At 36.7% G+C, this 22770-nt stretch overlaps 3 protein-coding genes and 1 long non-coding RNA gene across 7 annotated transcripts; 1 reads left to right on the forward strand and 3 right to left on the reverse strand.

Annotated features, from left to right (window-relative positions):
- Positions 1 to 214: 214 nt before the first annotated feature.
- LOC126876087 (hematopoietic prostaglandin D synthase-like) lies at positions 215 to 1493 on the reverse strand. The gene is made up of 2 exons (XM_050638995.1): positions 1328 to 1493; positions 215 to 420 (listed from the first exon to the last, which is right to left on the reverse strand). Exons 1-2 carry the CDS (start codon positions 1491 to 1493, stop codon positions 215 to 217), a joined length of 372 nt encoding a protein of 123 aa, XP_050494952.1.
- A 5720-nt stretch (positions 1494 to 7213) lies between these two features.
- Positions 7214 to 9191, reverse strand: LOC126876088 (glutathione S-transferase-like). The gene is made up of 4 exons (XM_050638996.1): positions 9106 to 9191; positions 8559 to 8659; positions 8080 to 8247; positions 7214 to 7822 (listed from the first exon to the last, which is right to left on the reverse strand). Exons 1-4 carry the CDS (start codon positions 9189 to 9191, stop codon positions 7518 to 7520), a joined length of 660 nt encoding a protein of 219 aa, XP_050494953.1. The 3' UTR covers positions 7214 to 7517.
- A 5446-nt stretch (positions 9192 to 14637) lies between these two features.
- Positions 14638 to 22349, forward strand: LOC126876100 (uncharacterized). Of its 4 annotated transcripts, XR_007693922.1 has the most exons (4): positions 14641 to 14920; positions 15914 to 16112; positions 18666 to 18736; positions 20224 to 20345. XR_007693922.1 is itself a non-coding variant. In XM_050639010.1 (2 exons), the coding sequence occupies exon 2, from the start codon at positions 19079 to 19081 to the stop codon at positions 19814 to 19816; it is 738 nt and encodes a 245-aa protein (XP_050494967.1). In that variant the 5' UTR covers positions 15914 to 16112; positions 18666 to 19078; the 3' UTR covers positions 19817 to 20345. The 4 variants fall into 4 exon arrangements, 1 of the variants encoding a protein (XP_050494967.1); XR_007693923.1 differs by lacking the exons at positions 18666 to 18736; positions 20224 to 20345 and adding an exon at positions 20814 to 22349; XR_007693921.1 differs by lacking the exons at positions 15914 to 16112; positions 18666 to 18736; positions 20224 to 20345 and adding an exon at positions 20814 to 22349 and having other exon boundaries at positions 14638 to 14920.
- On the reverse strand, positions 14669 to 15907 carry LOC126876127 (uncharacterized). Its single transcript, XR_007693942.1, has 2 exons — positions 15601 to 15907; positions 14669 to 15539 (listed from the first exon to the last, which is right to left on the reverse strand). It is a non-coding gene; the product is annotated as an uncharacterized LOC126876127 (long non-coding RNA).
- Positions 22350 to 22770: the final 421 nt, after the last annotated feature.

Raw genomic sequence — 22770 nt, forward strand, 5'->3', positions numbered from 1 at the left:
CGTGTTCTGCAGACGCTCGTAGCCAGGGTCACGTAGGTCTTTTCCACGAAACTATGCACTTGAAAAGACCGATGACACATTGATGGGCTCGACGGCGCCTCGGCTCTCGCGACATTGTTCATAGTTCGCCCGATATTTCTTAGACCTTTCGTCCACGATACTACATATATGTAGTGGTGTACTGGTCATCTTTTTTCCACACGTTTTTAGCTTTTTAGCTGTTTGTGTATGGGCGCCTAATCAGCCAATCAGAAATAGCCGGTATTCTATGAATCCTTCTCTTCAATGCTCGAAGAGCTGGATATTTATCCAAAGCTGATGCCCCAAATATATACTCGAAATTTTCAAGGGTCTCTGCAAATACGAAGTCCGCCCATGTCGTCTGAAAAAAGGTTTGGATACATTTATTTTGTACCTCCTCTATTAAACAATTTTTTTAATTTACCTTGAAAAATGTGAAAAATCGAACTCTTAACTAAAGATCACTAGCTTTTTAGGAAGAATTTGGATTTTTATTTTATTGTCAGAATTTAATGGATAATTTTAGAAATTTCAACCTTTGGAGGTATTTGTTAATTAAAAATGACAAAACTGGTATTATGTAAAAAAGAGTAATGTGTATCCTGAATCAATGTCGAATGGAAATTAGACAGTTCTATAAAAATAATCCTTCTCACGATTCCACAACTTCATAGCTTAATTAAATACAATTCTTCGGCGATATAATTACAAATATATTTACAGGAATTGTGTAATATGATAAATATCTCGTTAAAGAAATTGAAATCGTAAATTCCGCGGATAACCAGCGTTTATCATATAGAGACAGGGATTTGCAAAGAATAAAAGTTGTAGAACGTTGAAAGGCGTTGAGAGAAACGTGATGTTATCCCGTTATTCTTTAACGCAACGCAGATAAAAAAAATCCCGTAGGAAGATTACGATAATAGATAACCTGAGTCGAGTGTTTGTCGGGGGATCTAAAAGATTCTTTCGAGTTGAGCGTCTGAGATTGCAGAGAAGAAAATTTGGAAGCCATCGAATTCGTGATGTCGATAGAAATCTTCAGTTGGAATCGTTGTATCATAACGTAGTCTGCTTATTGTCGATAAGACTTTACTAAACTAAAAGTGACTACTAAAAGTTTCTATCCTCTAAATTCTATCTACGATTCTATAATCTAAAAACTGACTTTTGCAAACAAACTGTAACATTCGCTTAACGGAAAGACATACGTATCTTGTTTGTACTCGTTTTTTCACAATGAATTCTTGAACGTCTGTCTCTGTGGTGAGACAAATGCAAAGTCATCTCATCAGTTACTCACCTTGCTCCAAATCTTCAAGAGTATCGACGAGCACGTCGCATATCAACGCATCCCTTTCGTTCCTTCCCATTAGATCGTACTTCCTCGCCAAGTATCGCGCCACAGCGTCAGCCTGCGCTACCGGTTTCCCGTCTACCTCCAGCACAGGCAGCTTTTTATAAGGCATTGCTAAGAACAAACATGGCTCATATGAACACTGTGTAGAGGGAAACGATCGATAGGAAATCACAACACAGCTTCCGAGGCCGTTGCGTTCTTGTGAATAGATGAATCGAAATCATTTCGGTTTTAATCAACATGGCCTAGTAAAGAAATACAGAAATATCTTCTTTCTCCTTTTTTTCTTTTCTTACGATTACGATGGACAGGGTATCGCGTGTTTTTGACTGTTGGGAAGAACCTAAAGTCTTTAAAATCAAGGATAAAAGATAATACCAGACACGGAAAAAATATTAGAAAATGTACACGGTTCTTGTAATGAAAATTGAAATGCAAGGAATATAAATCGAATGTCTCTTGCGAACGTAATTTTGTGTTTTACACCGACAGGATTGATTTACAGACTTACGTTGATTTTTGGTTTCTCCATTTGCAAGCGACATATAAGATTATATCGAAGACTATGCTGCGTAAAACTTTTATTATACCATTTACGATAGAAATGTCGCAACAGAAGATCGAATTTTATGTCTGCTTTGTTCTTTCGACTTTTTAGCTATGTTCTTGTTCATTTCCGAACTGATTTCAATTTTTTATCCTTTTTTTCCGACAAGTCCTAAAAAGTTTTTAATTTAACGAGAAACGTAGAAGTATTTTTGTATTCCTATTTTAAGTCACCTATTTACGGTTTTCTCAAAATATTCGAAATGCTTCGATTCATTGAAAACAATAAAGATAGCAACACAAAAATTCGAGAATCGTAAGTGAATTAAGTTGGTATTCGATAAACACGATATTACGGAAGCAAAACTTAATGAAAAGTTCGACTTTATTCCGTATGAAATTTTACTTTAAGTAAGTTTAGCCTGCACGTGAAACGAAAGTTTTATATACAGAAAAGTTTGAGTAAATGGTAGATATCTGAGAGTTGAACGATGAAAGTAAAAATCGATTCTTCACGCTTACAATCCTTGTATTCAGGCCAGAGTTGTAGGGGGATCCTCTCGTCGGTATACTCGATGCCAATATATGCAAATATGTACCGTATATGTTCGGCACTACCACGGGCATTGAAGTAGATTAGTTTGTAGGTAGGTTCGTCGCTCATTTTCCTTGCTCTGTCAACTTATCGAGAAAAATGTTACAATTAACTCGTGTAATTAACAGACTGTGTGCGTGTTTGTGTGTAGAGAGAACAATTTATTTATAGATGGAATAATTCGTATAATACGCAAAATAAATCATTTAGAAGGCTGGAATATGTGTTTTTGAAACAATTAATTATGTGGAAAAATATTTCAAACGAGATATAATTATGAAAAAAATAATAATTAAATGTATGTAAATGTATGTAATAATAGTTAAATGTATGTAAATGTAATAATTAAATGTAATTAGTTGTGAAAAAAATAATAATAAAAAATAAATAAATGTAAAAAAAGAATTAAATGTAATTAGTTTCTTTTTACGCACGCGATATTATTGGCGATATATGAAGGTCAACTTTATTTTTTTAAATAGACATATTTATACGTATATTTATAGATATAAATACATATATTATATAGATATAATAGTATATATAATATATATAATAATATAAATGTCGAGTCTGAATCTCCGAGTCCGAGCTCGAGGCGCCCTCCCGGGGAGGGCTCGCGGGAGGTAGCGGTTCTGCGTTGAAGTTCTCCATCGTCCGGTCGCGCGTGGGGTACCTTTATTGTCGATAGTTACACTAGTGACGAGGGCCTCAGGCTTGATAACGAATCCGTGACCAACGGGAGGACAGGTTCCCTTGCTCTAACTCACACGTGCACCACTCCCTGCTCGTAAGGCACTCGACTTCCTTCACCGATCAGCTCTCTAGCAAGACTGCTCGTCATCCCAACGACGCCACCGAAACAAGACTCCGGTCGAGTGTCTCAGTACACACGATCCTCCGATCGACGTACGATTGCTATCGGTTTGGATACTTGCGATTGTTTCGTTATGGCTATATTGGGCTCTAGGTTGCAAGGTTAGGGTGTTGTCCTGAAGTTCCAGAGGGGCCCCGGCGTCCTTTCGTCTCCGACTCGGCCATCCTGACACTTACACGTCATCGTGTGTGGCCTGCTGGCTTGGTCTACCCGTCGGGGCTTCCACCACGTAGGCATCGACCCGGCGCTCGTCCTCGGGGCAATGTTTTTCTTCTCGCCGCGATGGACAGCGAGACGCGATGTGTCCCGGCATGTGGCAGTGAAAGCACAACGCTTTTGGTGGTGCAGCCGGTCGGCTTTCCTCCGGGCGTCGGGGGTCCTTCTTCGGTTCCCACTTCGCCCTCTTGCGGCATTCGAATGTCGGATGTCCGTAAATACCGCAGTGGCCACACCTGGTCCAGGGGGGCGGGTGACCTGCCTCGTTTGTTTCCGAAGCTCGCTAATGACCTACACGACGGGGGCGTTGGCCACTTCGTGTATAGGAAGGGCTTCATTTCTCTTTGGAATTGTTTCACCGACGTGATGTCACTCGTGAGCGCTAGTCGCTTAAAACGTTCATCGCGCGAGCCCAGCAGATGGAGGGCGGTGGCGGCGAGTACCTCTTCCCTGGTTGAATTTCGCCACTTCGACCCCAGGAGGGTGATGATACGATTTCCGTACGCTCCTGGTGTTTCGCCGTCCCGCGGTAGTTCCTCGGCTACCTTGATTAGCGACGCGGCTGCTACTTCTTGGCCACCGAAGTGCGCGGCGAATTGTTCCTTAAAATCTGGCCAGGTGAGCTCGTCGCCGTTCATTATCTGCGTAAGCCAATACGCTGCCGGACCCTCTAGGGCACGGTTTAGGGCAGAATACAGTGCGCTGTTTTTCAGGCGGTGGTCCCTCATGAGCAGGCCGACGGCTGTGCACAGGCGGCTGGATCTGCGTCCGCGGCTTCGGAGTTGAAGCGCGGTAGCGATACCCAGGTTGCCCGGTGTCCTTTCTTCTTCTTCTTCTTCTTCTTCTTCCTCTTCTTCTTCCCTAGCGACCGCTTTAGTGCGCGCACGATACTCCTACGATCCCGTGCCGACAACGTGTGTTCGGATGCCACTTCTGATGTCGAGTCTGAATCCGAATCCGAGCTCGAGTCACATTCCGAGTCCGAGCTCGAGGCGCCCTCCCGGGCAGGGCTCGCGGGAGATTGCGATTCCGTGTTGGAGTTCTCCATCGTCCGGTCGCGGGTGGGGTACCTTTATTGTCGATAGTGACACTAGTGACGAGGGCCTCAGGCTTGATAACGAATCCGCGGCCAACGGGAGGACTATCATATAAAAAGCAACAGGATACACGAAATAATATAATTCTGACTAGGACAACATAAACGCAAGAAGTGTTGATATTGAAAAAAATATTTAATTTTGTATATAAATATTTTCATATTTAAAAAAGTTTCCGGAAGCAGGAAGATTTACAAACAAATAATATCATAAACCGAATGTTTCATGATCCTTTTCTAATTAGAGTGTGTGACAGCATGTAAGAACGTTTCTTAAAAATATGACTTATTGCAATTACTTAATCGCAATTATAAACGATTAAGACCTTCTCACAACGAGGCAATCTATCCAAAGTATAAAACTCGTTACACTTGATGAGAAAACAAATCTCTACTTAGGTTTCATTTCGTTTCATCGCGTTCATAAAAAGTGAATTTGTATGAACCCATCGTGCAATTTACTAATTAGGACCGTTGATCTCGCTGCAACATAGATGGATAGAAAAAAGCCATTTAAAATGATACAACGTCGGGAAGACAATTATGAAAATTATAAATGGAACACAAGATAAAATTGTTTAAGATTAATTCTTCTTCTTTTTTTTTAATCGCGAGTGTTTGCAAACGAAGTTTCAATCTGTTTACAATGATAGCAATGAGAGGAGGATGTCTATGAAAATTATAAATGCGATATTGAATAACATTTCTGCGAGTGGGTTTGTTTTTCGTTACAAATGTTTTTTAAACGAATCTGCAATCTGTTGGAAACAACGGAACAGTAACGGGACGACTGATAGGGAAATAAAAAAGATCGCGTTTTATTTGAACAGACAAATCTTTGAAATCTATTCGAAAGTCTATTTGAAATGGTACGAGCTCGAAAAGAACGGTGAATACTATAGAAGAAGGATTAATTAAAATTCTTATTAATCTGTACGCTTTGTATATTAGATACCTTGATCGATGCCAAGATAACAAATTATTATACAAAACAGTGAAGTATCCACGTCTGACATTAATATTGAGTATTACCATTACTGTAATTTAATTTTTAACCGATCCTGAAAATTCCTTAGAACGTAAAAATTATAAAATGTTACTGTGCATTTCAAGATTAAATGCACTGTAATTTAGAAACAGTTATGAAGCGGAAACAAATAATTTATTCAGAATAAGAATTCTACGTAATCATGTTAAAAAAAACGTACTTATAACGCGTTTAATCTCCAAATATGTAAAGACAATAAGGGAAAAAATTAAACGAAGAATCGTATTTTTTGTAAATTCACACAAGATTTTATTTGAAAAAAAATTAAGATTTTTTGAAGAACGTACAAGACGGAACACGAACAATAAAAAAGGGATGTTAAATACAAAAAATAGATTGAAATTTAGATTATGAAATATAAAAAAAATGATATTGCATAATTTACAATTATTTTCGATAGCTTACGTCAGTATGTTGGAGTGTAAACTATAAAATATTCAAAAACTGATACCATTCAGACATAATTTAGAAAAACAATAAATTGCGGAAACCGATAGTTAAAACTCGATACGATCGATACTCCAAAGCTCTAATCCTAATAATTACTCAGCAATAATAACCGATAATTCATGTTGATTAATGTTTGAACTCCGTTTTTTTTCTGTATGTGTATACAAATTTTGTACAGTTTGATAAAGCGAAATTAAATTATCATCCTTTTGTACTACTTCAAACATTGAGATTTGTCATCTTCAAGGTCGATCACACATAGTTTCAGATTGCGGAGTTGCAAGGGTAATTAATTTTGCAATCGGTTTTCCTTTGATATAGATGTGCATACAAATAGCCATTGATTGACAATATACCGAAGCAATTCTAGTTTAATTTGAAGTCATCGATCCTTTGATATTTTTGGAAGAATAGTAAAAGTACAGAGAAAACAAGAAAAAATGGCGTTAACTAAAAGATAGCTCCAATGTATCTCATAAATATTATCTATATATCATTTGTAAGATGTAAGTGACCAAGATATCGAATTATACAAAAATTGTATGTAATGATTAATACTTGAACGTTACTTACATTTATGTACATGAAAATTTGATCTTTTATTAACTAAGTTATTGATCGACAAAATGACTTCCTACATAATTCTCCGCCTGAACTGAAATGCATATTTTTTTTTACGCAAGCCTTATGTGTAGCTAGCAACGAGCAAACAGATTAATTACTTTACACACGGTCGTATCTTGTTTGCTGTAGGCGAGTTCTCTCGTGTATTCAACGAAGTACTCAACTTTAAAGCGATAACAGAAGAACATTATTGTATCGATAAAAATCATGCTTTTTTCAAAGAAATATGTAACTCGTATTTTTTTTAAAGCAACCCTCATAATGTATTAAATAAAATAACCATACATTTTTTTTGTTCAACATTTGTAAAATACGATATTATCAAGATCACCAAGGAGGTAATCTTCAATTCTTAATGAATATAATAAAAAACATAATTAATGATTGTTTGATGGTTTTATTATTATCTCTATAATACAAAAGCACAACATCGTGTCAACAGTTTATATAGTTCGTATGTTCTGTAGGAATACACAAATAATAGTTCTCTATCACAACGTAATCTAAAGGGAAAACCCTGACTAAATGACAAAAATATCGGTAATAACTGGAACTAATGAATGTTAAAAGCAATCAGTATATTCCATACAAACTTCCATCAACACGATTCGTTCTTCATTCTCTCAACACACTAAGACCGCAATCTTTAAACGCTTATAAAACCATAAGCAATCGTGAAGTTTAGAATTCGCTAACTGGGCGTCTCTCAATCCAGTTTTTGATCTTGGGCAGAAGGAGGACCTTTTTCTCCAGCAGTTTCAGATTCTCGTAATTCTCGATCAGATCAAACTTGTACATAAAGTTCAAATAATCGAGCAGAGCAACGAATGTTAAATCAGCCCAAGAGAGAGTACCATCGTAGAAGTAGCCGTCATTTTCCTTCACTTGCTGGTCCAAACGTTCTAAAATGAACGTCAGCGTCTCTTCAGCAGCCTTGCGTTTTGCTTTGACCTTCTCGTCCTCCTCATAGTGGAAGGCGGCAATTTCTGAAAATTTGTTTTCAGTTAAATACAATTCGCTAATGTTATACTAATTTGAATACAGTGTTGTGCGAAATTTAAATGATACTGAAGATAGAATTACAATCCTTTTTAATCCTTTGTCTTGTATTGTTGACATACGTGTATCGTTCGATTAAATCAAATATTAAATCGGATTTCAACTAATAAATACCTGAACATATATGTACTATCTGTTATCAAGATTCGTATAAGATTTATGCAAAACAGCACTGGATACTCACTATGACGAATATCATGAATAGTATCAACAGTGGTATCAATATGAAGATTTGCCCAGTCAATCTTTCCAGCTAAGTCATATTGTTTGGCGAAGTAACGGCAAATAGCTGTAGACTGAGCAACCTTCCTTCTATCAGCTACGAGCATAGGAAGCTGGCCATAAGGAGTCACTAAAAACATACAACTAATAGAATCAAAGATTCTATCGAACAAACAGATTATGATGCTTCTTAAATATCTAGCTTCCTGTTATCTGTTTTGGAAAGATATAATTTAATTTATTGATAATTTATCAGCAAACAAAGGGCATTGTCTCCTTAACAATACCTATTGTTCTCCCACATATCTTATAGAGCAATGGAGAGTAAACAATAATCTCTGTTATACTCTGCATAATTGTGTTCTACTTTATTTAGCTACTTTAGTTAAATTAGGAAAGATGAGATTTAAGAAACAGAATTTCTTTAAATTTTAAGCTTACAGGGCTTTATTTCTGGCCAGACGTCCTTTTTGATACGTTCATCTTCAAATGGAATACTAGCATAGCTGAAGAAGAACGGATTGGTTCTGCCAATACCGTAACTGGGAAGTAAGTCAATTTATAGAGCGGCATCTTCCTGGAAGTATAATATATACAAAGTAAAAACAAAGAATCATTGATGACAAGAATTATATTATTACAAATTATGAAGTATAAGACAATTTAAGTAAAAAGCATCAACTACTAACTACACGCATAGCTATTTGTATCTTTATATTTTAATATAGCTTAGATATAAAAAGAATATTATTTCTGGATGTAATAATGTATAAACTTGCGCCAAATATTATAACAAAATATTGCACTTTCTATTTAAGTAGGATAGACATATTACCGGCATTTATCTTTTTTCTATAGCAATGAAATTGTTTATAAAAAAGTTTATAAGAAAACTATCAATTAATGCAAACAACGCATTTCAAAATATTAATTACATTCGCGCGATTCGTTATCACTAGTATTAATTTAACCATATGGTTCTATACACCCAAGACCCTCTAACAGTAATTTAGTACCATTACTAGTCGTATGTACAATGTATGTTTGTATACAACTTTCGTAACTACAAAACATTCAGCATGATTATATATTCTTCCAAACTTAAGAAACATTTTCTAATTGCATACTTAAATTTATCGATCAATTATGAACATGTAATAACATTTATTTCTTTCAACTACTAATTTTTAAATCATCTGCTGTTCGGTTAATTGAAGGATGTCGGCTTTCTGTAGAAGTATTTCATATTTATTATTTAATTATGAATAAGGAAAAAACATACAAAATATAGTTTTTAAACGGTTTATTATTTATAAAGAGAAACATTGACTCGGGATATATATACTATATATATACTATTTACTTACAATTTTTTTTTTTAAGACTTCAATGTCGAAACAAGCACAGGAAATTTCCAAGCCGGTTAACAGAAACTTGAATGAGACAAAAATAACCTTTAGATCAGTATATGTTCTTCTTCCCCCCTGTTGCTTCCACGTAACTCTTATCCTATTGGTGGAGCTGTGCTGTTATGTGAAATTATGACTACATAAAAACATCCGGAAAGACTCATTGAATGATTTTATAGTTTAAGGTTAATAAATTTCCATAAATTAAAGTTGAAAATTTATGAGAACATGTTTTCTGTAACAAAACTTAGTAAAAACAAACTAGTAAGGTTTATAGATTCTTTAATGATTATGTATGTATTCATAAACTAGTTCGATAAACATCGTTCGATAAAACGTCGAACAACACTGTTAGGGAAGTGATACATTTACACTGTACATGAGAGTGTGTGTGTAAGGGTTAGAGGGCGTCAAGGTCTTAGTGGAGACAAAAGACTGTTGCCAGATGTTAGAAGAATCTAGGATAGTCGGTTGGCGACCAGCGTGCGTGCAAGACGTTCTTCAGAGAGTAATATAGATGTATAACTGTTGTGTGGGAAATATAGTCAATAATTTGTATTCCCAAATCCTCGAATTTCCTTAACATGGTAGCAGAGCGTTGTTACTAGTTTTGCAAGATATTTAGTGCGTGGTTACGATCTTGCGAGTGAGTTTTCAGTAAAGAAGAAAAAAAACTTTCAGAGGAAAAAATATACTTCGAGCACGTAGGAACGCTTGAGTAAGAAAAGAAAAAAAGAAGAATCAATTAAAATGGAGAGATCGGAAATCATGATACCTATATTCGATGGTGAGGATTATGGAATGTGGAAGCAAAGAATCACGATGTTTCTCAAATATATGAATGCGAGGTTGTTACAACTAGAATGAAGAACGAAAGAGACGATGAAGACTGGGACAAAAAGGACTTGAAGGCGATAAATATAATTTATAGTGCAATATCGAACAGACAATTGGAGTATGTTAGGGAAGGAAAAACGGCGTATGATATAATAAAAAGGTTCGATGAAATGTACTTGAAAGAGTCGACGGCACTGCAGATCGTATGCAGAAGGAGATTGGAAAACATAAGACTGGAGAACTACAGTGATTCAGCATCATTCTTTAACGATTTCGAAAAATTAATAAATGAATTAAAAAGTGCGGGCGCACAAGTAAGTGAGAGGGAAAAGCTGAATTACATGCTGAATACGTTACCCGAAGAATACAGCTACATGGCGGACATAATAGACGCATTGAAAGAAGAGGATCAAACGGTAGCGTATGTAAAAAATAAAATAGAGATAGCAGAGAAGAAAAATAAATCCAATCGAGGAGAAAGGCAAACCAACGCCTTTTCTGCAAAAAAGGAAGGATGCTTCAGATGTGGAAGATTAGGACACTTTGCGAGAGAGTGTCAAAATGGCGTCCAAGCGGGAAGCAGTAACGGCTATTGGCATGGGCCAACACGTGGTCGAAACAGAGGAAGAGAGAACAAAGGCAATACGAGCAGAGGACGTGGAAACTTTCATCGTCAATCAAGAACCGGCACGGGCGAGCATGGAAACTCAAGAGCAGGCATATGGACAGCAACGGCGCACGCAGCAAACAGCAGTGAGACGAATGAAATAAGTAAGAACGAAATAGTGTGGCTATTAGATAGCGGTTGTACCGATCACATAATTAATAATATAAATTATTTCGATAAATCTATCGACCTAAAAGAACCGGTAAATATATATTTAGGCGATAATAGACCGATAAAAGCGACAAAAGTTGGGAATGTTATAAGTTATTTTGAAGCATTCGGAAAACAAAATAAAATAAATATGAGGAAAGTATTTTACGCGAAAGAAATGTCCGCAAATTTGATTAGTTTAGGTAAACTAACAGACAATAAGAATACGGTTATTTCCAAACGAAATATTGCGAAAGTAATAGATGAGGATAATATACTTACAGCTGTAGCGTTCAAAGAGAATGGGACATATAGAATAAAAAGTATATTGAAAGGGAAGAAGCACTTAGTAAACAGCGCCGAACGTAGTGGTATGAGTAAAAAGGAAAGATGGCATAGGATGCTAGGACACGTAAATTTTAAATATTTAGAGATTTTGGGTAAAGAGCAGCTAGTGACTGGCATACCGAATGAATTTGAAAAGGAACTTTTGAAATGTAGGGTGTGTATAGAAAGCAAAATGCATAACTTACCTTTCAAAAATAATCGAACTAAGGCTAGGGAAATAATGGAAATTATTCATACGGACGTATGTGGTCCCTTTAAGACTACCGGATTCAATGGAGAAAAATATTTCATTTCATTTATCGATGATTATAGTAAAATAGCTAGGATCTATTGTATAAAATCAAAAGATGAGGTCTTTGATTCTTTCGTACAGTTCGTAAATGAAGCCGAAAATTTAACGGGCAAGAGGTTAAAAATATTAAGATGCGATAATGGTAAAGAATATTTAAATAATCGAATTTATAAATTTGCTAGGGATAAAGGTATAAGAATAAATAATTGCCCAACATACGTACATGAATTAAACGGGACAGCGGAAAGGTATAATAGAACAGTGATGGACATGGCGCGTTGCTTGTTAGCGGAAGCGAAAGTACATAAAAGGTACTGGCCGGAAATAGTTTGTACAGCGGCATACTTGAAAAATCGAATATTAGCGAATACTATAGAAGGAAAGACACCTTTTGAAATATTCTTAGGGAAAAAACCAAGTGTTAAAAATCTACATCTATATGGAAGTAAAGTTCTTGTAAGAAGGCCAGAACAAAAAAGAGTTTCCAAATGGGACAAGAAGGCAGATATGGGAATTCTATTAGGATATAGTGAAGTAGGATACAGAGTCTTATTAGGTGGGAAAATAACAATAGCTAGACATGTAGAGGTCATAGAGACAGACACTAAATGTATCGGTTTTGAGGAAAATTCATCAGAGGCAGATAGAAATGATAGCGAAGATAACTATTCATTGGTTGGTATGGATAAGGAAGAGTTAGAAGGTAGGAAAGATGAAAATAATAGTAGTATTGAAAGCTCAAACACTCCTAGGAGATCTACACGTATTAAGAAAACTCCAGTATGGTATCCAGAAAAGGAAAATATTTACGAGATGCATGCAAATTATTGTAAAGTAGATATCCCTCGTACATTTGAGGAGGCGATTTGTTGCGAAAATAATGAAGTTTGGAAACAGGCTATGGATAAGGAAATAGAATGTCTCTATAAGAATAAAACTTGGAAATTGGTAGAAAGGGTAAAAGGCAAAGAAATATTAGATGTAAAATGGGTTTACACGAAAAAATCAGAGGACAGGTATAAGGCTAGATTAGTGGTAAGGGGATTTCAACAAAGAAACGTAGCCGATGACATATATTCTCCAGTGGCGAGTAATCAGACCTTTAAGATATTGCTATCATATTGTTGTCAAAATGGATTAATAATTGAGCAAATGGATGTAGAAACTGCCTTTTTAAATGGTGAAGTAACCTCGGAGGTATATGTAAATCAACCAAAGGGATATACGGACGGAACGAATAGAGTTTGTAAATTATCGAAAGCGCTTTATGGGTTAAAAGAAAGTCCGAGGGACTGGTATGAGTGTTTTGATAAGTATGTGACGAGATTAGGTTTTAAAAAGAACAATATAGAGCTGTGCCTATATACTTATGGAGAGGGAGAAAATGTTGTTTATTTGTTAATATACGTAGACGATTTATTGATTTGTAGTAAAAACAAAGGGAAGATACAAAGTGTAAAAAAAATTATTAACTGATAAATTTGAAATGAAAGATTTAGGTGAAGTAAAAGAATATCTTGGAATAAATATAGAGTATGATTATTTAAAAAAAATGAAATGAGATTAAGCCAAAAGAAATACATAGAATCATTAACAAACAAATATAAATTACATAATAGCAAATTGTACTGTACACCTATGGAGACCAACTTAAAAATTGAAAAAGCTGAGATAAATAGAGAGGACATTGGATACAAGAATTTAATTGGCGCATTGCTGTATATTGGTGTAAATACCAGACCCGCTATAAGTTATAGTGTGAATTATCTGAGTAGATTTCAAGATTGTTGTAACGAGACACATTTTAAATATGCCTTGCGAATATTGAAATATTTGTACCGGACTAGAGATTTAGGGCTACATTATAAAAGAAATGAAAAGTGCGAAACGATAGATTGTTATGTGGACGCTGATTGGGCAGGAGATCATATAGATAGGAAATCGACTTCTGGGTATGTAATTAGATTGTATGGAAATGTAATTGGATGGAAGTCTAAAAAACAAAGGTGTGTGACAAAAGCCTCGACGTATGCAGAGTATGTTGCTCTATCGGAAGCGGTGAGCGAAGTAATGACTATCAGAGAACTAATGAAAATCTTCGATGTAAATGTAGACGATAACCCTGTAAAAATCTATGAGGATAACTCTGGAGTAATGAGTATAGCAAAATACGGAACTTTTACAAAAAATTCTAAACACATCGAAGTTCATTACCACTACGTTCACGAGTACGTAAAGGAAAATAAGATAAACATAATAAAAGTAAGTACAGAAGAAAACACTGCGGATATTTTTACGAAGGCACTGTGTAGAGAGAAATTTGAAAGGTTTAGGTCATGGATGAATGTAAAATAAGAGAAATATAAATAAAGCGATAAATGTTAAATATTTTGTTAATTCGACAAGTATGTAAATAAAATTAAGTGTACAGTATAAATGTAAGGAGGCGTGTTAGGGAAGTGATACATTTACACTGTACATGAGAGTGTGTGTGTAAGGGTTAGAGGGCGTCAAGGTCTTAGTGGAGACAAAAGACTGTTGCCAGATGTTAGAAGAATCTAGGATAGTCGGTTGGCGACCAGCGTGCGTGCAAGACGTTCTTCGGAGAGTAATATAGATGTATAACTGTTGTGTGGGAAATATAGTCAATAATTTGTATTCCCAAATCCTCGAATTTCCTTAACAAACACATAACATTGAAGCGCGAAATTTCAAATTCAAGGAAAGATAAATAACAAATATTGCGAACAAATGATATTAAATTTACAATAATCTCATGTAAGAAAAAATAAAAGGGATAAAAGTAGTACGGAAGATAGAAAAATCTATAAAACTGGTGGCTGGGAAATAGAAAATATATAAATTTATGTTATTAGAGTTTAGTACTTCTGTCGATCAATGTGTTACGACCGTTCGCGGAGAGACGCAGTCGCAGTAGCGAGAGGCGTAAATTCTCGCTACGATTCGGTGAATCGACGCCGCGAAGTAGTCGTTCCCCTGTTTCGGTTAAGATAAGAGGTGGTTAAATGAATATGACACAGTATAGTAAGTTATATTTCACCGTTTATTCCAACAACTTATAACGAAGGCAGTTACGCTGGTGCGTATGTACGAGATTTTTTTTTTTTATTTATTTTTTGAAATTACAATCAATTCTCGCGTTGAGAATATGTACGAGATGAATGAGTGACTGATCTGTGGGTGTGTCCTACCCGGTGGAAGGATATTGACCGTTCGAAGGATGTGAAATCAGAACTGTCTTGGGAGACGATGCTGTCTCGGAGGAAAGCTAAGGATGGGTGTGTCTAGCGCACGGGACCATCGGATTTGTTGGTGACGATTTTAGTTAGGAGAGTGAAGGAAGTGGCTTCGTTGTTAATTGGTTAACGAAGGGTCTTAACCGCCCTCGAGAGAAAGTGGTTAGTGGGAGGAAAGTTGCAGCATACGTGAGAAAAACTAACTTTCCCTTGTCCAGTCGGGGTAGACAATAGTCTTTAGAAATTCTTCGGAAACAGACGTTTGTTTGGTTTGAAGGACCTTTTCTAGGAAATCTATGAGATTTATGGAAGGTACTTGAAACTATGGAGGATACGCTGCGAGTATCCGGTGACATCTGGTTGCCATATTGCTCGCGGTGCGACGTAACAAAATGGAATAGAAAGATTATACCACAGACGAAATTATACTTTATACTTTATTATACTTTATACTTTATTATACTTTATACTTTATTATTACATTATATCAATTGACATCTTTGGAATTACAACGATTCGATACACATTTTAACGTTTTAAACGTTTTAACGTTTAACATTCTAACATTCAGTTAGAACTTTGTATTGATTAGAGATATTGTAACGACCAGAAATATCGATACATATATCAATACTTTTACCTCGAAATTCGTAGATTCGTACTCTTCATTGTCCATACAAATTGTGTCATATATGTCCAAACCAAATTTAATTTCCAATTTAAAACCAAAATTCTTTTTCGAAAATGGCACTTCCAATTCTTCTTATTCTCACTATTTAATTGCTAGCCGTATCAAGTAACAACGAAAAAAATAATAATATCTAAACGTTAAGCAGGTCCATATTTTTGGGGATACAATTAAAAAAGTAAATCGTCGGTGGAATATTGTTTCACCTATCAAGAATTTTGGAAGATATAATTAGAAAGGTACAACCTGGGTAGAAAATTGTACTCCTTATCGAGCATTTTTGAAAATATAATTGAGAAAGTGGAATCTGGATAGAAAATTGTTTTACCTACGAAGCATTATAAAAAGTAAGTTTAATAAAACTATACCTTGGATATTTCATATATTTTTTCATATTATACGCATTCGTTAAAATTTTACACTCCCAAACATCCTGCTATACTTGCACAAAAAAGCGCAGTCTAATAATATCCCCCTCACTGCTCCTCGCATTTTCTTTCTAATCATCTCTCGTTCGCTTTTCCTGATATTATTCTCAGCGTAAGTTCAGAGTGGCGGTTTTTAAACTCAGGAACGCGCGGCTGTTCGTTAAATGAAATATCAAACGTAAGAATTGCCGCAGTCTTAACGCGAGATAATTCATTTCGTGGCACAGAGCGCACGTCGTTGAATATTAATTCATATCTCATATAAGTTGCGAATAAAAAAAGCAGATAAAACAGGACAAAAATCCGATAATTACCGCGAATCTTTACGCAATTTCAAGAAATACAAAAGAAATTTGTTTGTAAGCATGCTACTAAGTATTATTAGAAGTACTGTACTTTCGATATTTTACATATTCTTGCATATTTTCTACATTTTTCTGTATTTTTGTATCCTTAAACTTTCCGTAAACGCGTAAACGTCTGCGCTCTGACAATGACAAGGAAGATTCTACTGATAAAAATAAAGCATCGAATTTCACCGAACTCTCAGAAATGTAATTCTCAGATCACATAAATTAAAAAGAAAGAACAAAAGAAAATACATATATATATATATATATATATATATATATATATATATATATACATACGTAACCACAAATCAATTTGGATCACGACAGATAAAATAGGTAGCAATAATGTCTCCACGAACATTATCATAATTTATTGGAATTTACATAAAAGCCAAAGAATGCTATTGTTTCAATGACACGGCGTTTTGTCGAGTTAGATAAATATGAATTGTGTGTTTGAACAAGTGTTCGGTCGTGTTTCACGCGACGAAAAAGGAAATCACAAGACAAGGTGTCGCCTCGTTGGAAGCAACAAATCGCAATACGAGGGTGGAAATTGGGTGACACCGGGAGGATTACGAGGGATGAGAAATCTGTCGAGAGCGTGAAAGGCTCGCGGTCACCGGGTTTCTCCAGTTCTGTCGCTTTTAACGCCGAGTTCTTCCGCTTCGAGGATAGAAGCTGCGAAATATCGAGGCCATTGTCCAAAGATTTTCAAGAATATCCGATGCAACGTCTTGAAATTTACGAGAGCAAGTCTGATAAATTCTTATCTCTGGTCCATTCGAGGCCAATTTTTTAATACCCTCGTAACTTGTAACGACAAATGAAAATATTGGTACAGGCCAATTTTTTTTTTGGATAAAATCTTGTGTGAATTTACAAAAAATACGATTCTTCGTTTAATTCTTTTCCCTTATTGTCTTTACATATTTGGAGTTTAAACGCGTTATAAGTACGTTTTTTTTTAACATGATTACGTAGAATTCTTATTCTGAATAAATTATTTGTTTCCGCTTCATAACTGTTTCTAAATTACAGTGCATTTAATCATGAAATGCACAGTAACATTTTATACTTTTTACGTTCTAAGAAATTTTCAGGATCGGTTAAAAATTAAATTACAGTAATGGTAATACTCAATATTAATGTCAGACGTGGATACTTCACTGTTTTGTATAATAATTTGTTATCTTGGCATCGATCAAGGTATCTAATATACAAAGCGTACAGATTAATAAGAATTTTAATTAATCCTTCTTCTATAGTATTCACCGTTCTTTTCGAGCTCGTACCATTTCAAATAGACTTTCGAATAGATTTCAAAGATTTGTCTGTTCAAATAAAACGCGATCTTTTTTATTTCCCTATCAGTCGTCCCGTTACTGTTCCGTTGTTTCCAACAGATTGCAGATTCGTTTAAAAAACATTTGTAACGAAAAACAAACCCACTCGCAGAAATGTTATTCAATATCGCATTTATAATTTTCATAGACATCCTCCTCTCATTGCTATCATTGTAAACAGATTGAAACTTCGTTTGCAAACACTCGCGATTAAAAAAAAAGAAGAAGAATTAATCTTAAACAATTTTATCTTGTGTTCCATTTATAATTTTCATAATTGTCTTCCCGACGTTGTATCATTTTAAATGGCTTTTTTCTATCCATCTATGTTGCAGCGAGATCAACGGTCCTAATTAGTAAATTGCACGATGGGTTCATACAAATTCACTTTTTATGAACGCGATGAAACGAAATGAAACCTAAGTAGAGATTTGTTTTCTCATCAAGTGTAACGAGTTTTATACTTTGGATAGATTGCCTCGTTGTGAGAAGGTCTTAATCGTTTATAATTGCGATTAAGTAATTGCAATAAGTCATATTTTTAAGAAACGTTCTTACATGCTGTCACACACTCTAATTAGAAAAGGATCATGAAACATTCGGTTTATGATATTATTTGTTTGTAAATCTTCCTGCTTCCGGAAACTTTTTTAAATATGAAAATATTTATATACAAAATTAAATATTTTTTTCAATATCAACACTTCTTGCGTTTATGTTGTCCTAGTCAGAATTATATTATTTCGTGTATCCTGTTGCTTTTTATATGATAGTCCTCCCGTTGGCCGCGGATTCGTTATCAAGCCTGAGGCCCTCGTCACTAGTGTCACTATCGACAATAAAGGTACCCCACCCGCGACCGGACGATGGAGAACTCCAACACGGAATCGCAATCTCCCGCGAGCCCTGCCCGGGAGGGCGCCTCGAGCTCGGACTCGGAATGTGACTCGAGCTCGGATTCGGATTCAGACTCGACATCAGAAGTGGCATCCGAACACACGTTGTCGGCACGGGATCGTAGGAGTATCGTGCGCGCACTAAAGCGGTCGCTAGGGAAGAAGAAGAGGAAGAAGAAGAAGAAGAAGAAGAAGAAAGGACACCGGGCAACCTGGGTATCGCTACCGCGCTTCAACTCCGAAGCCGCGGACGCAGATCCAGCCGCCTGTGCACAGCCGTCGGCCTGCTCATGAGGGACCACCGCCTGAAAAACAGCGCACTGTATTCTGCCCTAAACCGTGCCCTAGAGGGTCCGGCAGCGTATTGGCTTACGCAGATAATGAACGGCGACGAGCTCACCTGGCCAGATTTTAAGGAACAATTCGCCGCGCACTTCGGTGGCCAAGAAGTAGCAGCCGCGTCGCTAATCAAGGTAGCCGAGGAACTACCGCGGGACGGCGAAACACCAGGAGCGTACGGAAATCGTATCATCACCCTCCTGGGGTCGAAGTGGCGAAATTCAACCAGGGAAGAGGTACTCGCCGCCACCGCCCTCCATCTGCTGGGCTCGCGCGATGAACGTTTTAAGCGACTAGCGCTCACGAGTGACATCACGTCGGTGAAACAATTCCAAAGAGAAATGAAGCCCTTCCTATACACGAAGTGGCCAACGCCCCCGTCGTGTAGGTCATTAGCGAGCTTCGGAAACAAACGAGGCAGGTCACCCGCCCCCCTGGACCAGGTGTGGCCACTGCGGTATTTACGGACATCCGACATTCGAATGCCGCAAGAGGGCGAAGTGGGAACCGAAGAAGGACCCCCGACGCCCGGAGGAAAGCCGACCGGCTGCACCACCAAAAGCGTTGTGCTTTCACTGCCACATGCCGGGACACATCGCGTCTCGCTGTCCATCGCGGCGAGAAGAAAAACATTGCCCCGAGGACGAGCGCCGGGTCGATGCCTACGTGGTGGAAGCCCCGACGGGTAGACCAAGCCAGCAGGCCACACACGATGACGTGTAAGTGTCAGGATGGCCGAGTCGGAGACGAAAGGACGCCGGGGCCCCTCTGGAACTTCAGGACAACACCCTAACCTTGCAACCTAGAGCCCAATATAGCCATAACGAAACAATCGCAAGTATCCAAACCGATAGCAATCGTACGTCGATCGGAGGATCGTGTGTACTGAGACACTCGACCGGAGTCTTGTTTCGGTGGCGTCGTTGGGATGACGAGCAGTCTTGCTAGAGAGCTGATCGGTGAAGGAAGTCGAGTGCCTTACGAGCAGGGAGTGGTGCACGTGTGAGTTAGAGCAAGGGAACCTGTCCTCCCGTTGGTCACGGATTCGTTATCAAGCCTGAGGCCCTCGTCACTAGTGTAACTATCGACAATAAAGGTACCCCACGCGCGACCGGACGATGGAGAACTTCAACGCAGAACCGCTACCTCCCGCGAGCCCTCCCCGGGAGGGCGCCTCGAGCTCGGACTCGGAGATTCAGACTCGACATTTATATTATTATATATATTATATATACTATTATATCTATATAATATATGTATTTATATCTATAAATATACGTATAAATATGTCTATTTAAAAAAATAAAGTTGACCTTCATATATCGCCAATAATATCGCGTGCGTAAAAAGAAACTAATTACATTTAATTCTTTTTTTACATTTATTTATTTTTTATTATTATTTTTTTCACAACTAATTACATTTAATTATTACATTTACATACATTTAACTATTATTACATACATTTACATACATTTAATTATTATTTTTTTCATAATTATATCTCGTTTGAAATATTTTTCCACATAATTAATTGTTTCAAAAACACATATTCCAGCCTTCTAAATGATTTATTTTGCGTATTATACGAATTATTCCATCTATAAATAAATTGTTCTCTCTACACACAAACACGCACACAGTCTGTTAATTACACGAGTTAATTGTAACATTTTTCTCGATAAGTTGACAGAGCAAGGAAAATGAGCGACGAACCTACCTACAAACTAATCTACTTCAATGCCCGTGGTAGTGCCGAACATATACGGTACATATTTGCATATATTGGCATCGAGTATACCGACGAGAGGATCCCCCTACAACTCTGGCCTGAATACAAGGATTGTAAGCGTGAAGAATCGATTTTTACTTTCATCGTTCAACTCTCAGATATCTACCATTTACTCAAACTTTTCTGTATATAAAACTTTCGTTTCACGTGCAGGCTAAACTTACTTAAAGTAAAATTTCATACGGAATAAAGTCGAACTTTTCATTAAGTTTTGCTTCCGTAATATCGTGTTTATCGAATACCAACTTAATTCACTTACGATTCTCGAATTTTTGTGTTGCTATCTTTATTGTTTTCAATGAATCGAAGCATTTCGAATATTTTGAGAAAACCGTAAATAGGTGACTTAAAATAGGAATACAAAAATACTTCTACGTTTCTCGTTAAATTAAAAACTTTTTAGGACTTGTCGGAAAAAAAGGATAAAAAATTGAAATCAGTTCGGAAATGAACAAGAACATAGCTAAAAAGTCGAAAGAACAAAGCAGACATAAAATTCGATCTTCTGTTGCGACATTTCTATCGTAAATGGTATAATAAAAGTTTTACGCAGCATAGTCTTCGATATAATCTTATATGTCGCTTGCAAATGGAGAAACCAAAAATCAACGTAAGTCTGTAAATCAATCCTGTCGGTGTAAAACACAAAATTACGTTCGCAAGAGACATTCGATTTATATTCCTTGCATTTCAATTTTCATTACAAGAACCGTGTACATTTTCTAATATTTTTTCCGTGTCTGGTATTATCTTTTATCCTTGATTTTAAAGACTTTAGGTTCTTCCCAACAGTCAAAAACACGCGATACCCTGTCCATCGTAATCGTAAGAAAAGAAAAAAAGGAGAAAGAAGATATTTCTGTATTTCTTTACTAGGCCATGTTGATTAAAACCGAAATGATTTCGATTCATCTATTCACAAGAACGCAACGGCCTCGGAAGCTGTGTTGTGATTTCCTATCGATCGTTTCCCTCTACACAGTGTTCATATGAGCCATGTTTGTTCTTAGCAATGCCTTATAAAAAGCTGCCTGTGCTGGAGGTAGACGGGAAACCGGTAGCGCAGGCTGACGCTGTGGCGCGATACTTGGCGAGGAAGTACGATCTAATGGGAAGGAACGAAAGGGATGCGTTGATATGCGACGTGCTCGTCGATACTCTTGAAGATTTGGAGCAAGGTGAGTAACTGATGAGATGACTTTGCATTTGTCTCACCACAGAGACAGACGTTCAAGAATTCATTGTGAAAAGACGAGTACAAACAAGATACGTATGTCTTTCCGTTAAGCGAATGTTACAGTTTGTTTGCAAAAGTCAGTTTTTAGATTATAGAATCGTAGATAGAATTTAGAGGATAGAAACTTTTAGTAGTCACTTTTAGTTTAGTAAAGTCTTATCGACAATAAGCAGACTACGTTATGATACAACGATTCCAACTGAAGATTTCTATCGACATCACGAATTCGATGGCTTCCAAATTTTCTTCTCTGCAATCTCAGACGCTCAACTCGAAAGAATCTTTTAGATCCCCCGACAAACACTCGACTCAGGTTATCTATTATCGTAATCTTCCTACGGGATTTTTTTTATCTGCGTTGCGTTAAAGAATAACGGGATAACATCACGTTTCTCTCAACGCCTTTCAACGTTCTACAACTTTTATTCTTTGCAAATCCCTGTCTCTATATGATAAACGCTGGTTATCCGCGGAATTTACGATTTCAATTTCTTTAACGAGATATTTATCATATTACACAATTCCTGTAAATGTATTTGTAATTATATCGCCGAAGAATTGTATTTAATTAAGCTATGAAGTTGTGGAATCGTGAGAAGGATTATTTTTATAGA

This window comes from Bombus huntii, unplaced genomic scaffold (genome assembly GCF_024542735.1).
Source record: "Bombus huntii isolate Logan2020A unplaced genomic scaffold, iyBomHunt1.1 ctg00000064.1, whole genome shotgun sequence".
Classification (NCBI taxonomy): Eukaryota; Metazoa; Arthropoda; class Insecta; order Hymenoptera; family Apidae; genus Bombus; species Bombus huntii.

What these genes read in the sequence shown, in the direction of transcription:
- LOC126876100 (XM_050639010.1), top strand. Translation starts at nt 19,079, where the DNA reads ATGAGGGACCACCGCCTGAAAAACAGCGCACTGTATTCTGCCCTAAAC.
- LOC126876087 (XM_050638995.1), bottom strand. Translation starts at nt 1,493, where the DNA reads ATGCCTTATAAAAAGCTGCCTGTGCTGGAGGTAGACGGGAAACCGGTA. An exon ending in TCTTGAAGATTTGGAGCAAG is followed by an intron (nt 421 to 1,327) that starts GTGAGTAACTGA and finishes ATTGTTTAATAG; the next exon opens with AGGAGGTACAAAATAAATGT.
- LOC126876088 (XM_050638996.1), bottom strand. Translation starts at nt 9,191, where the DNA reads ATGTTTTGTAGTTACGAAAGTTGTATACAAACATACATTGTACATACG. An exon ending in TTACTGTTAGAGGGTCTTGG is followed by an intron (nt 8,660 to 9,105) that starts GTGTATAGAACC and finishes CTTACTTCCCAG; the next exon opens with TTACGGTATTGGCAGAACCA. An exon ending in TATTCATGATATTCGTCATA is followed by an intron (nt 7,823 to 8,079) that starts GTGAGTATCCAG and finishes ACAAATTTTCAG; the next exon opens with AAATTGCCGCCTTCCACTAT.